This window comes from Acanthochromis polyacanthus, chromosome 17 (genome assembly GCF_021347895.1).
Source record: "Acanthochromis polyacanthus isolate Apoly-LR-REF ecotype Palm Island chromosome 17, KAUST_Apoly_ChrSc, whole genome shotgun sequence".
In the NCBI taxonomy this organism is placed as follows: Eukaryota; Metazoa; Chordata; class Actinopteri; family Pomacentridae; genus Acanthochromis; species Acanthochromis polyacanthus.
In genome coordinates this window covers 13,971,138-13,983,596 of record NC_067129.1, presented here as the reverse complement: position 1 = coordinate 13,983,596, position 12,459 = coordinate 13,971,138, and the positions used below count along the sequence as shown (strand labels likewise).

Genomic DNA, 12,459 nt, shown 5'->3' with positions numbered 1-12,459 from the left:
TACTAAAGGTTTACCAAGAGGATTCATCCCAAAATATGAAGAAACAACACTTGTATTTTCAATTATCACAGAGCAAATTGTGGCTCTTATTGTGCTATTATAATCTGCACAATTCTCTAGTATTTGTCACAAGATGGAGAAAATCAGAGCACTCACATTTGCAGCAAGGGCGGAGGCTTATCAGATGTTGCAACGTATCACAGAAAATATACAAGCTTCTTTTTGGGCTGAAACGATACATTCAGTTCACCCTGTCAAAATGCTATTCTTTTTACCGAGTCCTACTGGCAAACACTTGACGCATGCTATGCTAAATGCACGCATGCTAAATTCATTCTGGTCGTGACGGTGCAGCTGCTTAAAACCATCAGATCCACAGGAAAAGACAGAAACACAATTCCTGAAGTTGCTACCCAGTCACAATGAAAGACACTTGCATCTACATGAACCTCAAGAACTCAACTGAACTAAAATATAACATTACTTAATAACCACACATAGCAAGCACCCTCCAAGTTTCTGGTTGGTTAACATCATAAATTTGATTTCTGGGGAGTTCCATGATGGCAAAAAAGAAATCAGTCTTTGTTTTTATAGATACCCTGTGGTGAAAATCCAGTTTTTGTCTTGTTGACATGTCGATATGATGTTCATTTTTATATGCTAGGCTAAACATAATGCGTGAAATAAGTAGTGAACACCATGGATGAATATTTCCATATTATCTGTGGTGTACCAATGACAGCCTCAAAAACACAGATTCAGACTTCTGGTGTTTCATACATAACAAACCTAAAGATCCAGTCCTGGCAGTCAGTAGGATGGAGCTTTCTGTACAATTATTCCTCTTCAGAATCAATTTCAAGCTCATACATGTGTGAATTACTCCAATATTACAAATTGCTGCTGTGTAATGTAGCGTTTTTTCAGCGTCTCAGCAGAGTTGTAGGTGAGCTGGTGTGCTTAAGATGCAGAAAGTGGTGGACTAGTGGATGGAGAGCAAGGCAGAAGAAGCCATTTCACATGATTATCGTCACACAAGTTTGATACACAGAGATGAGTTTTTAGAAGTGAAATCAGTGACAGCAGAGGGACTTTAAATAAGATGCACAGGACTCACTCACCACTGCTTTTTATTATTTTAGACATGAGGTATATTTGTCACTTCCAGTCACACTAACATCAACAAGGTGTTCATGAAACCAAAAATAAGTCATAGTTCAGCTCAGCTTTTGAATCTGAATTAAAGCTTCTGCCCATGTGGAGGCTCGGCTCCGTTTTGGTCCATGTTTCCCTCAGACTCATCGCTTCCTACTTGTTCCATTGTTTTCTTATGGACCATCTTATACTTTGTCTTCATATCTGTCAGCAGTGACAGAGCTTCCTTATATTCCTTCCTGTTAACATGTGTGCTCTGCATGGCACTGCCTGAAGAAAGATGAGGTCATGACAGGTCAATTCATTGGCATTCATGCTATAGATAAGACATATACATACCTAAGGCGACTACTTTAACTGTTGTGCTCTCTTTCATACTCTTGATCATTTCATCGACCCTCTCAGTCGGCTGCTTTATTGGTTTTAAAGGTGGCAGGTCTTTAATCTGTGCACAGAAACAACGTTCAGATGATGACATTGCTGGATTTATGTGAATTTGAGAGAAATGACGTGAGTGCAAGTCAACTTTTGTACCCTTTTCTCTCTTTCCCTGTAGGGCGTCTGGATGCTATCAAGCCTTGGTTTGGAGTCCCTGTAAACATTAAGATTCTTCAGTGCGTGCTCCAGCATCCTAACAGCCGTGTGGATTCCTGCTGAAAGAAAAGAAAAATCAGTATTCTCTGCGGGGTGACTGTAGAGCCAAATGTTTTAGGGCTTGACGGCGATACACAAAAAATGAATATCTGCAGGTGAAACTCATTTCTCGCTCCTTTCTTCTCACCAGCGGGCTTCAGTGCATCAGGATGTGGCTCTGCATCCATCAGCAGTTCGTTGCATGGGAGTTGCTGAGAAACAAGGTTGTTTCTCTCCTCAGGTGGAAGATCCCATTTAAATTCAGGCACATCTGCTGCCTGAGCAAGAAATACCATTCAGCCACATTAAATTCCACTTCATATAATAACCTTCACTAAAAATGCGGAACTACTTTATGTGTGGAGACAGATCTAATGTATGGACCACCATACAGAATTTACACTCCCCTCCCAAAATACTGGAACAGTGAGGCCTTTTCCTTTATTTTTGCTGTAGACTGAAAACATTTGGGTTTGACATCAAAAGATGAATATGAGACAAGAGATCAACATTTCAGCTTTTGTTTCCAGGTACTGACATCTGGATCTGATACATAACATAGAAGATAGCATTTCTGTAACAGAACATCAAATTTTTAGGTGAGCAGAAGTATTGGAACAGATAGACTTAAAATAGATTAAAGTCAATAAGAGTTAATATTTAGTTGCAATAACTGCATCAAGCCTGGGACCCATTGACATCACCAAACTTTTTCCTTTGTGATGCTTTTCCAGGCTTTCACTGCAGCCTCTTTCAATTGTTGTTCATTTTGGGGGGTTACTCCCTTCAGTCTCCTCTTCATCAGGTAAAATGCAGCTCTATAGGTTTTAAGTCTAGAGATTGACTTGGCCGGTCTAAAACCTTCCACTTCTTGCCCCTCATGGCTCTTTGTTGTTTTGGCAGTGTGTTTTGGGTCATTATCTTGCTGCACGATGGAGGATCTCCAAGTCAGTTTGGTTGCGTCTTTCTTTAAATTGACAGACAAAAAGTTTCTGTAGACTTCGGAGTTCATTTTGCTGCTGCCATCATGTGTTCCATCATCAGTGAAGATTAATGAGCCCGTCCCAAAAGAAACCATGCAAGCCCAAGCCATGACATTACCTCCACTGTGTTTCATAGATGAGCTTGTATGTTTGGCATCATGAGCAGATCCTTTCTTTGCCCAAACTTTAGCCTTTCCATCACTTTGGTAAAGGTTCATCTTAGTCTCTTCAGTCCATCAAACTTTATCTCGGAAATTCAGTCAAATTCTGTTGCTCACATGGGTTCAAACAAAAGGTTTTATCTTCTAAGCTGTGTATCAGATCCAGATATAAATACCTGGGAATTAAAGCTGAAATGTTGATCTCTTGTTTCATCTTTTGATGTCAAACCCAAATGTTTTCAGTCTACAGCAAAAATAAATGAACTGGCCTCACTGCTCTAATACTTTTGGCAGGGAGCGTATATTTCCTGACTGAGAGGAACTTTAAGTCCTTGAAAACTAAACATGTACCTACCTGAGTAATAAAGAAGTGCTCTGTGTTTTCATGAAAGGTGAGGCCTTTGCTATTCTTGCCCTCAGTTCTGGCTGTTCTCTTGACAGTCGCCTGACTTTTCTCAGCCCGACTTTGAGCAGGGCGAGCTGTATTCATCAGCAGCGACTTGTTTGACACCTTTGGGATTTTTTCTTCCATCTGCAGCACAGAGATGACAACAAGAAAGATGAATTACTGGCACAAATGGAGTTTCACAGTCGCACAAAGTCACTCATATCCCTGTCTGTCCAGTCTAGTTCCACCAAATTAACACACCTACAATATTTCAGATCTGCATTCATTTCTCATCTTGCATGATATTGCTTTTTTTTGTTCGTATTGTGTTCATTTTCTCAAATCTTGTAAATATTCGACTCTGCCAGAGGGGAGGGTTGTGATCGCAGGGACTTTATTTGTCAGGCTTGCTCGATTGTGCCAGAGCATCACACGGACAGAAGTCACTGCCAAACACAAATATATGCTATTCTGAAATAAATGGTTGCATCTGATGTGCTGCCTGGACTCTGCGTTTTAGAAATAAAACAAGAAGTCAATCACTTATGTTTAAGTTCTTGTCTACATCTCTATTCATCCATACTGACTGTATTGATTCAAATCTTTTTTTTTATCTTGGTTCCCATAAATAAGTCAAGAGCCAATTTGTGACATTACAGCAAAATCTAGAGGCTCATTATCACACAGCAGCATCTGTCAAGAACACACCCAACCTTCCATTTTACATCAGTGAACCCCTTCAACGGGAGCTTCACAGCTTCTTGTGTCGTCTTCCGCTTTATTGTTATCCCCAGTCTCTCTTGGAGGTAATAGGTCAGTAAAGGAGGGTCCCCTGTGTTCAAAAAGGGACAAGAAGATAATTTCTGAATTCTAAATTCATCCCAATGACTGCCTCCTATGTGGGAACATTACCTCTCCTCCGTGTGGTCAGAGGGTTGGAGTGAATGTCAATCTCACAAAGCTTTGGGAAAAGAGCGGCAGCCATCAGCGCTTCCTCCTCACTAATCTGATAACAAGCCACTTATTAGACACCTTAGCTCATTTTTCAAAAACAGTCATGGTTAGTGGAATTCTATAAAACAGTAGCACACCTTGTTTTCAGCTAAATTAAGGAACTGGAGTTCTGGCAGTGGCAAACTGGATCCTTTGCAGCGCTCCTCCCAGCTGTGTTTGGGAATGATCTAGGATAGCAGATGAGTTTAATTCAAAGATTGTGGAGTACAGCAATAAGACATCTCAATCATCTGTACATTGATTTACCTGTGAGATATTTCTCAGATGTTCATCTGTGTTTGGACTGGACTCGGTGTGATCTAGAGTGGGGAGGTAAAAATGACTAAATCAATATTTTTCTAAGAACATTGATATAAATTCTGACAAATGGCTCCACTGTGTATTTAGAAACTTGATAAAGCGGATGCTGAGCTTTTACCTCGTCCTTGTTCTTCGGCTTGCTCTTCAGTTTCAGGTTTTGAACGCCCCACTGCTTGCATGAAGGGTATTTCTGAAATACGGTTCTTCTGCAGGTTTAAATGCTTCAACCTGCTATTGGCAAATAAAAAATGCTTCGTGAATATTTCCACTAACTTTGTGAAATGCATATAAAGCTTTGTTTCATACAGCAAACTTCCATCCATGGCATGACCTCTTCAGGTTTGTAAGACTGTTGAAGACTCCAGAGGACAGCTTGTTGTCATCCAGAGTCAGGACTTCCAGAGTGTTAAACTGTGTATCTTCATCTTTAGCTGACCTGGAAAAAACAACAACAACAGTACAATTCACTGACACACTAAATGCTTCATAATTCAGTTAAATTCACAAATTAAAACCAGCATACTATTTAGTAAACGTATGTTCACCTCCACTATCTACCTGACTGTAAAGCAGGTGTATTAAATGTCTATATATTTCCTTCACCACGACCAGGAGTGTGAAATCAGAACATTTGTGCTCCCCCTGCTGGTCGGTTTGACAACTGTTCGGACAAGTTGCTCTGACGTGAAATCCTAACCAATGCACTGATTATGTACACTGAGCAAGATTTACCCATGACCTAACAAATAATAACTGACATACCTGGTTTGGAAGGTGACTATAAAACCGTAGAACAATTGCATCATTATTTGAAGCCTAAATCCATTACAAATATGATAAAATGCATGTAATGAAAAAGCACAATTAGTGACATCAATCTGAACCAGCGCAGTGATATTTATCAAACCAGCCTGGCCTGGAGTCAGATGGCAAATTCACATTTTGCTGTTGGAGACATGTAATAAAACAGAACAGATTAGTTGCCTTTCGTGCTGCCAGCTTCACCATGACTCATACCAGAGATTTTTTGCAATAACTTGTTATATTGAAAGCAGGTTTGTTCTGACCTCTATGTGCAGTCAGTATGTAAGAGAAAGATCACACTCATTTTTATTATTATTTTTCTCAGAACAAATAAGCAGATGCAATTGAAACGTATTTATTTTTAGATTCTTAGCCTAAATTCACATAAAAGTGGACAGAAAAAGATGAAAACTTATAAGAGAAAAGATTCAGTTTATCATCTGAGTTGAAATGACAGCTTATGTCATCACCGGGGAAGCGTTTCTATGAATAGAACAAAAATCCAATAACAATCTCTGCACAAAGTCACTCCTGTAACGCTGTTTAATGGAGAGTAAGGTGCTCACATCTGAGTGGGGTCACGGTTTGAGGAACCCAGATTAGGAGGAAGACGATGAAGCTTATTTCCAGTCAGATGAAGGACTTTAAGATGTGGAAGCTGACCGAGAGAAACAATAGCCTCAGCTGATAAACTGTTGTAGGACAAATCCAGAACCTGAGGATTGAAATACATTAAATTGCCAAGAAAAGAAGAAAAACAATGGTAGGCACTTTATAATTCTCTAGAATAACTTGTGTTCTAATCCTGCTCTGGTGTCATGTGGTTAAGAATTCAACCCTTGTGTGAACATTGTGCAGCGGTTATTTTATTTAATAAGCGAAATAATTGAAGTCACTCTTCTTACCTCAAGATAAGGGAAGTCAGTAGCATCAAATGTCATGTTCCGAATTCCATTTAAAGACAGACTGAGTTCTCTAAGAGACACAAAACTGCTGAAAGATCCTGTTAAGAAAACACACCAGGAGCAGTTTGTGATGTGAGGCAAACAATCAAGCTGAAGATAAATCTGCATGAAATTATAATAATAATAATCACCTAAAGAGAGGGAGTTAATAGATGCATTGATGTGAGCTATGTTATCAAACACCTTTAAGTCTTCTGGCTCAACCTGCACACAGTAAGGAAAACTTCAGTCATCTTTACCCACAGACTATGCATTTTTTAATGTGAAAAATGGCTCTTACAGAATTCAGTTTCTGCTCACTGATGTCAGCAGAGCAGAGCTCAGATGGTTCATCCACACAATGTAACTGCAGCTACAAAAGAAAACTGACATTTCTAACTGTATGAGGTCACAAGAAAGTAATATTCTGCCACTTAAATGAGTCTTATAGATGGAGAATTCAGTTTCTTACCAGGAAGAATCGATTGAGTGTGATACCATGAGGAGTATCAGCAAACGAGTTCTCCTCTATTCTATAAGTCTCTTTAATTCTCCTTTCCACTTTCCTGTATCTCTGCTTCTCTGCCTTTCTATAGGCTACAAGCCAATGACCAGCACCTAAAGGTAGAACAATGAACAAATACAAATTCATTATAAATAATGGACTCTGACCTGTTCTGTGGGACAAATTATGTGATGATAGAGACTTTATAACACCCCAACAAACTTTTTATGTGTTTTGTTCTGTAAAAGAAAGTTTTCATATCATTATCTACTAGACAACATACACAGTGGTATTCATGTATCCACAAAAGAACTTCACAGGATTTAATGGAAAGCGACAGTTTGTGGTTTTTGGAGCAAAGGGCAGGTACACTTTCCTGAAAATGTTCTCTTCTTCTGTGGAAGCTTTCTTGCATAGTTTCTTTTTTTTTTTTCTGTGAAACTTCAATGGAAAATTCCTAAATTCACATAACATTCCCATGTGGTTCCAGGAACATACTCACACATAAAATTCCAGGAAAATTCTCTTAAAACTCTTGGAAAGTTCCCATAAAGTTGCTGGGAAATCTCTACAGTGTTGCTGAAAAATTCCATTAAAATTGCAGGAAAATTTCTTGAAAATTCCCATAAATTGCTGAAAAATTCCCATCAAATTTTAAAATAAATAATAATAGTAATAAATAAATAATGCTGCTTTAAAAAATATCTAAATATGATAATTGGATTTATTCAATACTGTCCTTTAAGTTATTGAATAAGCACCAGGTGAACTTCCTTATTTGTCCAGATCTACTTGGCCATAAAACAGATTCATATTCTGAAATTATGATAAACTATCATAGATTAAGATAAAACTTTAGTGTTGCGAAAGGGGAAATTCACAAGCTACCCAGCAGATAAACTGTATAAAATAGTTAGATAATTTTTACTAGCGTCAACATTAAAGCGGTAAACACATAACATGAATTATCGGGTATTATATTGAGTACATTTACTTTTAGTACTTTAACTATATTCTGATACTTGTATTACTAAGTGACTATTTAAATACATGGTCTTTTCTTGTAACGGAGTATTCCTACACTGTGGTATTATTACTTTCATTTAAGGAAAAGATTTGAGTACTTCTTCTACCTTTGACCACATAATATTAGAAAGCATATTAAGTATTTCCTGAACTTGTCTGTCTCAAGACAACTAATATTTCTTTATTTCTTATATATGTCACATAATTTCCAGCATTATATTAAGCTACTACCGTTGTAGTAGGCTAATAATTTAACTGAATGTAGGGTATATATAAAGTAGATGTCCTAAAAACGACTTTATATAATTAAACCCACCTTCTTTGCTTCTCTGCTGTAATGTCCCTGCAGGGAAACAGTTGGTTGGACAGCTCTGCCCATCATCAAACTTATAGAGTCCTGAAGTCATCCCGATTGAAATCAACATATCTTGAGTACACAGCTTCTTATATAAGTCGTTACAGGATTTTACAAACTATAAGTAGTTCAAAAATTACATTTTTCACAAACTGAGCTGCCTCCATACATTTGATCCTGAGCCTCAGTGTGGTGCTCTGTATCCTAGCAACAGCAGTGACGGCGAGCTGCTCCTCCCGTCCAGCAGGGGGCGGCGTCACGCTGCATTCACACACGACAGCGGAAGAGACCGGTGAGCGTCGCTTATCAAAGATTAATTTCACTGATGAGAGAATACCCCGCCGAGCCAACTGGAAGTATTTAAAGACGTTAAACATGTTCAGGTACAGCTACCCAGCGGTTTACCCTACGTAACGTTGGTTAATAGTTACGAGTCAAAATATGTTTGCGTTTGAGCGGTGTTCGTTTCACTGGGTTAGCTAGCTAGCTGCGCCCCAAGGAGGCGTCACTGTGATGGGAGGCTGTTTTGATAACACCCATAATTACTGGCGACTTTGTTAGTTATCTGGTTACTGTGTAGAACCATAACATGCCCAAGCACGTGACAGGCTGGACTTTCGATGCTCCATTCGAAATAGCTCATAAACCCGACGTCTGGTTTAATCGAAGGGGTGCCTGAGCGATCACGGAAGTGAGGGTGAATGTTTGTCTCGTTTCAACGCCGTCTTCGTTTCGGATGAACCCCCAACATCAGTGTCGTGAACATCAGAGGTCCCCGGTTTCTACTGCAATTACACGGTATAATGCTAAAGATCAAGAGTAACACATGTGAAGAGAGACAAGTGAAGGTAAGGGCTGCGCTGTGCACGCACCGTATACGCTGTTGATAGCAATGCACTCATCTGTGTCTATGAGGAGCTGTTGGAGTGTGAACTCTTCCAGTGAGTCTGTGCTTTAAAGGTTGTTATAACAAGACTATAAAACAAGCTAAGGCTGGTCATGCATTTGGAACCTGTTCTCTTCACAGGAACTCTGATCCACCATGGGAAACAGGCCATCAAAGAGTGGCAGCGGAGAGGAACCTGTCAAAACAACTTTGTTTGAAAGGGAGCCAAGTGGGATAACGTACAGAATTCCTGCTCTGATCTACCTGAGGCACTGTCACACCTTCCTTGCATTTGCTGAGAAAAGATCCTCGCCCTTTGACCATGATGCCAAAATTCTTGTGATGAGAAGAGGAACGCTGAAAGAAGATGGAACTGTTCAGGTTATTATTTCCACTCAGTAACCAACAGAAGCGTTTGCTTTAATATAAAAAACTGTCACTATTACATGTAATCATCTGGTTAAATGTTGTCCCTTATTTTGTTTTTCCAGTGGTCCTCCAGTCAAGAGCTGACAACAGCATGCCTATCAAACCACCGCACTATGAATCCCTGCCCAGTCTTTGAAAAAAACAGCAAAACTCTGTTTTTATTTTTCATCTGTGTTTGGGGAAACACAAAAGAGAATAAGCAGATCATCACAGGTAAGAACAAGGCACGTCTCTGCTGTGTTAGCAGCAGTGATGATGGGCAAACTTGGAGTGAAGTGAGAGACTTAACAGAGAGTGTGATTGGTGAGGCTGTCCACAAGTGGGCCACATTCGCTGTAGGTCCTGGCCATGGTGTTCAGCTGGAGAACGGCAGACTGATCATCCCTGCGTACGCTTATTATGTCCCTTACAGATGCTGTTCATTCCCAATCCCTTTTACAGTCTACCCACGGGCTATGTCAGTTTACAGTGAGGACTTTGGACAGACATGGCGCATAGGTAAGATGCTTCAAAAGAAGTCATGTGAGTGTGAAATGGCAGAGATAATTGATCACGAGGGCAGGAGTCATCTTTACTGCAATGCTCGTCGCAGCGGAGGCCACAGATGTGAGGCTCTGAGTGAAAACAGCGGCGTGTATTTTGACAAGCCCCACATGGCTTCAGAGCTGGTGGAGCCACGTTGTGGCTGTCAAGGCAGCGTCATCGGTTTCCCTGCTCCTGAATTTGTCCCTAATGACGATGCTGAAAGCAAAGCTTGCGGAACGTCGCTCTTGTCACCAGACACACAAACCTGGCTCCTCTTCATGCACCCGACTAACAAGTCCAGCAGAAGGGACATGGGTGTGTATCTGAACCGGTCCCCTCTACACTCATCTGGATGGGACCGGCCCAGGATTGTCCACAGCGGTCCCAGCGGCTACTCAGACCTGGCTTACAACGGGGACAAGGATCAGTTTTCGTGCCTGATGGAGTGCGGGAAAGAAAGTGAACTGGAGCAGATAGCTTTCATGTCGTTTTCCCTCAATGATGTCATGCAGACGGGCAGTAAGAAAGACAAGAAGATGCGCTGAATCGTGGTCGTTTTATTTCTGTATTAACGAAGCTCTCTAATGTTCTCCTGCAACCTAAAAAAGGACAAAAACAAATCCAAGCCGAAGCCACTAAATATACTGTGCAGTAACATCCGTCTGTGTTTACTATCGTTCTACATTCTGGAGATGATAATGCATGCATGAGTCGTGTGTTTTGTTGTCTCCTGGTTTACATGAGAAAGTAATTCAAGTCTTAATATTATTAATATGCAACAAGCTGTAAAAGGAAAGAAAGAGTTTTTAATAGATTGGGGTGGTTTATTTTAAGCATGCTGTCATTTTTAAAACAGGCTTTGTGTGTAGCATGTTTGATAAGCACTACATACCCATTTTTGCATCTTACTGAACTGTCAGTATTTTCTGAGCAGTGGAGAGAATTTGCCTACCTCTTTTTATTTTCATACGACGATCATAGCAGGCCTTGTAAAGAAGAGCGTAGAGTTTCCTCCGTGCTCAGTCTCTCCTTTACATTTAGTATACTCTGATTCACATATGCCTTCTACGCCGCTGTTCAAACGTAGGCCGTGGCGCCGCCTGTCAGTACGCGACCTTTTCTGGAGGTTGCAACGTCGCCAACAAAACTGGAAAGAAAAGGTTCGCTTTCCTTTTTTTACATTCAGCTTTTCAGTGAAGAGACCAATGAAACTGAGCCGCATCTGTGAGTTTTTAAGACAGCTGATGGATTCATAGAGACGGGCTTTCTAAGAGATCCATCCAGAACATTTGGGCTACTTTGTACTGTACACTGATTTTTTTATTACGCTCATCTCCAAAAGCAATATCTCACTGGGTAATATTATTTATTTTCCGGCACATTTGGCATGACTCTGTGACCAGGCTTTTTTTTTCTCCTTAGCACTATTCATTAAACGCAGCGTTACGACAAGATATGATTGGCTTGTTGTTGGTTGTCAAATGAAAGCATGTAACAGCAGATGACGATTCACTATTTATGAAGCCATTAGGAATTTGCACATACAGACTATTGTAATGAGTGACTTTAAACATCCATCTTTGCCTATTGTTGTGAGGCAGAACGCCTTGAGGTGGTACTACACTAGTTTAATTGTGTTTCTGTTGTGGAAAGTGACAAAAACCTGCATGAAACATGTATTTTAGTAGAAAATAAAAGTAACCTGTGATCACCTGACTCCTCTTTTGTTCTATTTGTGCTGTGTAATTACAGTAATAAATGTGTTTTAACAGCGGACTGACGATACAAACAATAATCAGCTGTGAAACAGGGTCAAGGGATTTAAAGAATATGTAGCGCATGCAAGGGGTTGTTGAAAGCAGCTTTGAAAAACACTCGAGCTATAGGGAGTATTTTATTCCCTCAGCAGCCCACAGAGGCTAAGGGCTGCAGCATTTTGAAATGATGTCGTGGACTTCTGTTGCAGAGCGGTCTGTGGGGAGTTGAATGTGATTCAGCAGATGTGCAAACAGCGAGAAAGAATTCCGGACAAGCAGGAGCATTTTATTTAGGGATGGAATGTGGACACTCCGTATGTATCAGGCTTCCTAAATAGCATATCTCTCGTCTTACCCGCATTTTTGATCGATTAAAATCCCCAAATGAAACCTAGTTGTGAGCATGACCTCAGTGCCATTAGTGAGCATCTGAAGAAATAGAAGCATAGCTTTAAAAGCAGAGTCACAAAAAACGATTCATTCATAAAACTTGATGGCAACAAAGCACTAAAGAGGAAGATTACAGTAATGCTGGATCGTCAGTAAAAGCTCAAAGGATAACGATTAGGAAGATGTAGATCCCGTGCAAAG

At 40.2% G+C, this 12,459-nt stretch overlaps 2 protein-coding genes across 6 annotated transcripts; one reads left to right on the top strand and one right to left on the bottom strand.

The window, feature by feature from the left end:
• Window positions 1–1,116: 1,116 nt before the first annotated feature.
• On the bottom strand, window positions 1,117–8,479 carry xrra1 (X-ray radiation resistance associated 1). Of its 4 annotated transcripts, none has more exons than XM_051937784.1 (17): window positions 8,233–8,479; window positions 6,858–7,003; window positions 6,687–6,758; window positions 6,538–6,610; window positions 6,347–6,444; window positions 6,008–6,156; window positions 4,969–5,073; window positions 4,756–4,865; window positions 4,584–4,636; window positions 4,415–4,504; window positions 4,236–4,329; window positions 4,037–4,155; window positions 3,291–3,467; window positions 1,940–2,069; window positions 1,693–1,811; window positions 1,537–1,603; window positions 1,117–1,428 (listed from the first exon to the last, which is right to left on the bottom strand). In XM_051937784.1, the coding sequence occupies exons 1-17, from the start codon at window positions 8,339–8,341 to the stop codon at window positions 1,244–1,246; spliced, it is 1,896 nt and encodes a 631-aa protein (XP_051793744.1). In that variant the 5' UTR covers window positions 8,342–8,479; the 3' UTR covers window positions 1,117–1,243. The 4 variants fall into 4 exon arrangements, with proteins under 4 accessions (XP_051793744.1, XP_051793745.1, XP_051793742.1 ...); XM_051937785.1 differs by having other exon boundaries at window positions 1,498–1,603; window positions 6,008–6,099; window positions 8,233–8,478; XM_051937782.1 differs by having other exon boundaries at window positions 1,498–1,603; window positions 8,233–8,477.
• On the top strand, window positions 6,077–11,827 carry LOC110948842 (sialidase-3-like). Of its 2 annotated transcripts, none has more exons than XM_051937793.1 (3): window positions 6,077–6,204; window positions 9,299–9,538; window positions 9,649–11,827. In XM_051937793.1, exons 2-3 carry the CDS (start codon window positions 9,314–9,316, stop codon window positions 10,654–10,656), a joined length of 1,233 nt encoding a protein of 410 aa, XP_051793753.1. In that variant the 5' UTR covers window positions 6,077–6,204; window positions 9,299–9,313; the 3' UTR covers window positions 10,657–11,827. The 2 variants fall into 2 exon arrangements, with proteins under 2 accessions (XP_051793753.1, XP_022046265.1); XM_022190573.2 differs by lacking the exon at window positions 6,077–6,204 and adding an exon at window positions 8,603–9,119.
• The last annotated feature ends 632 nt before the right edge of the window (window positions 11,828–12,459 follow it).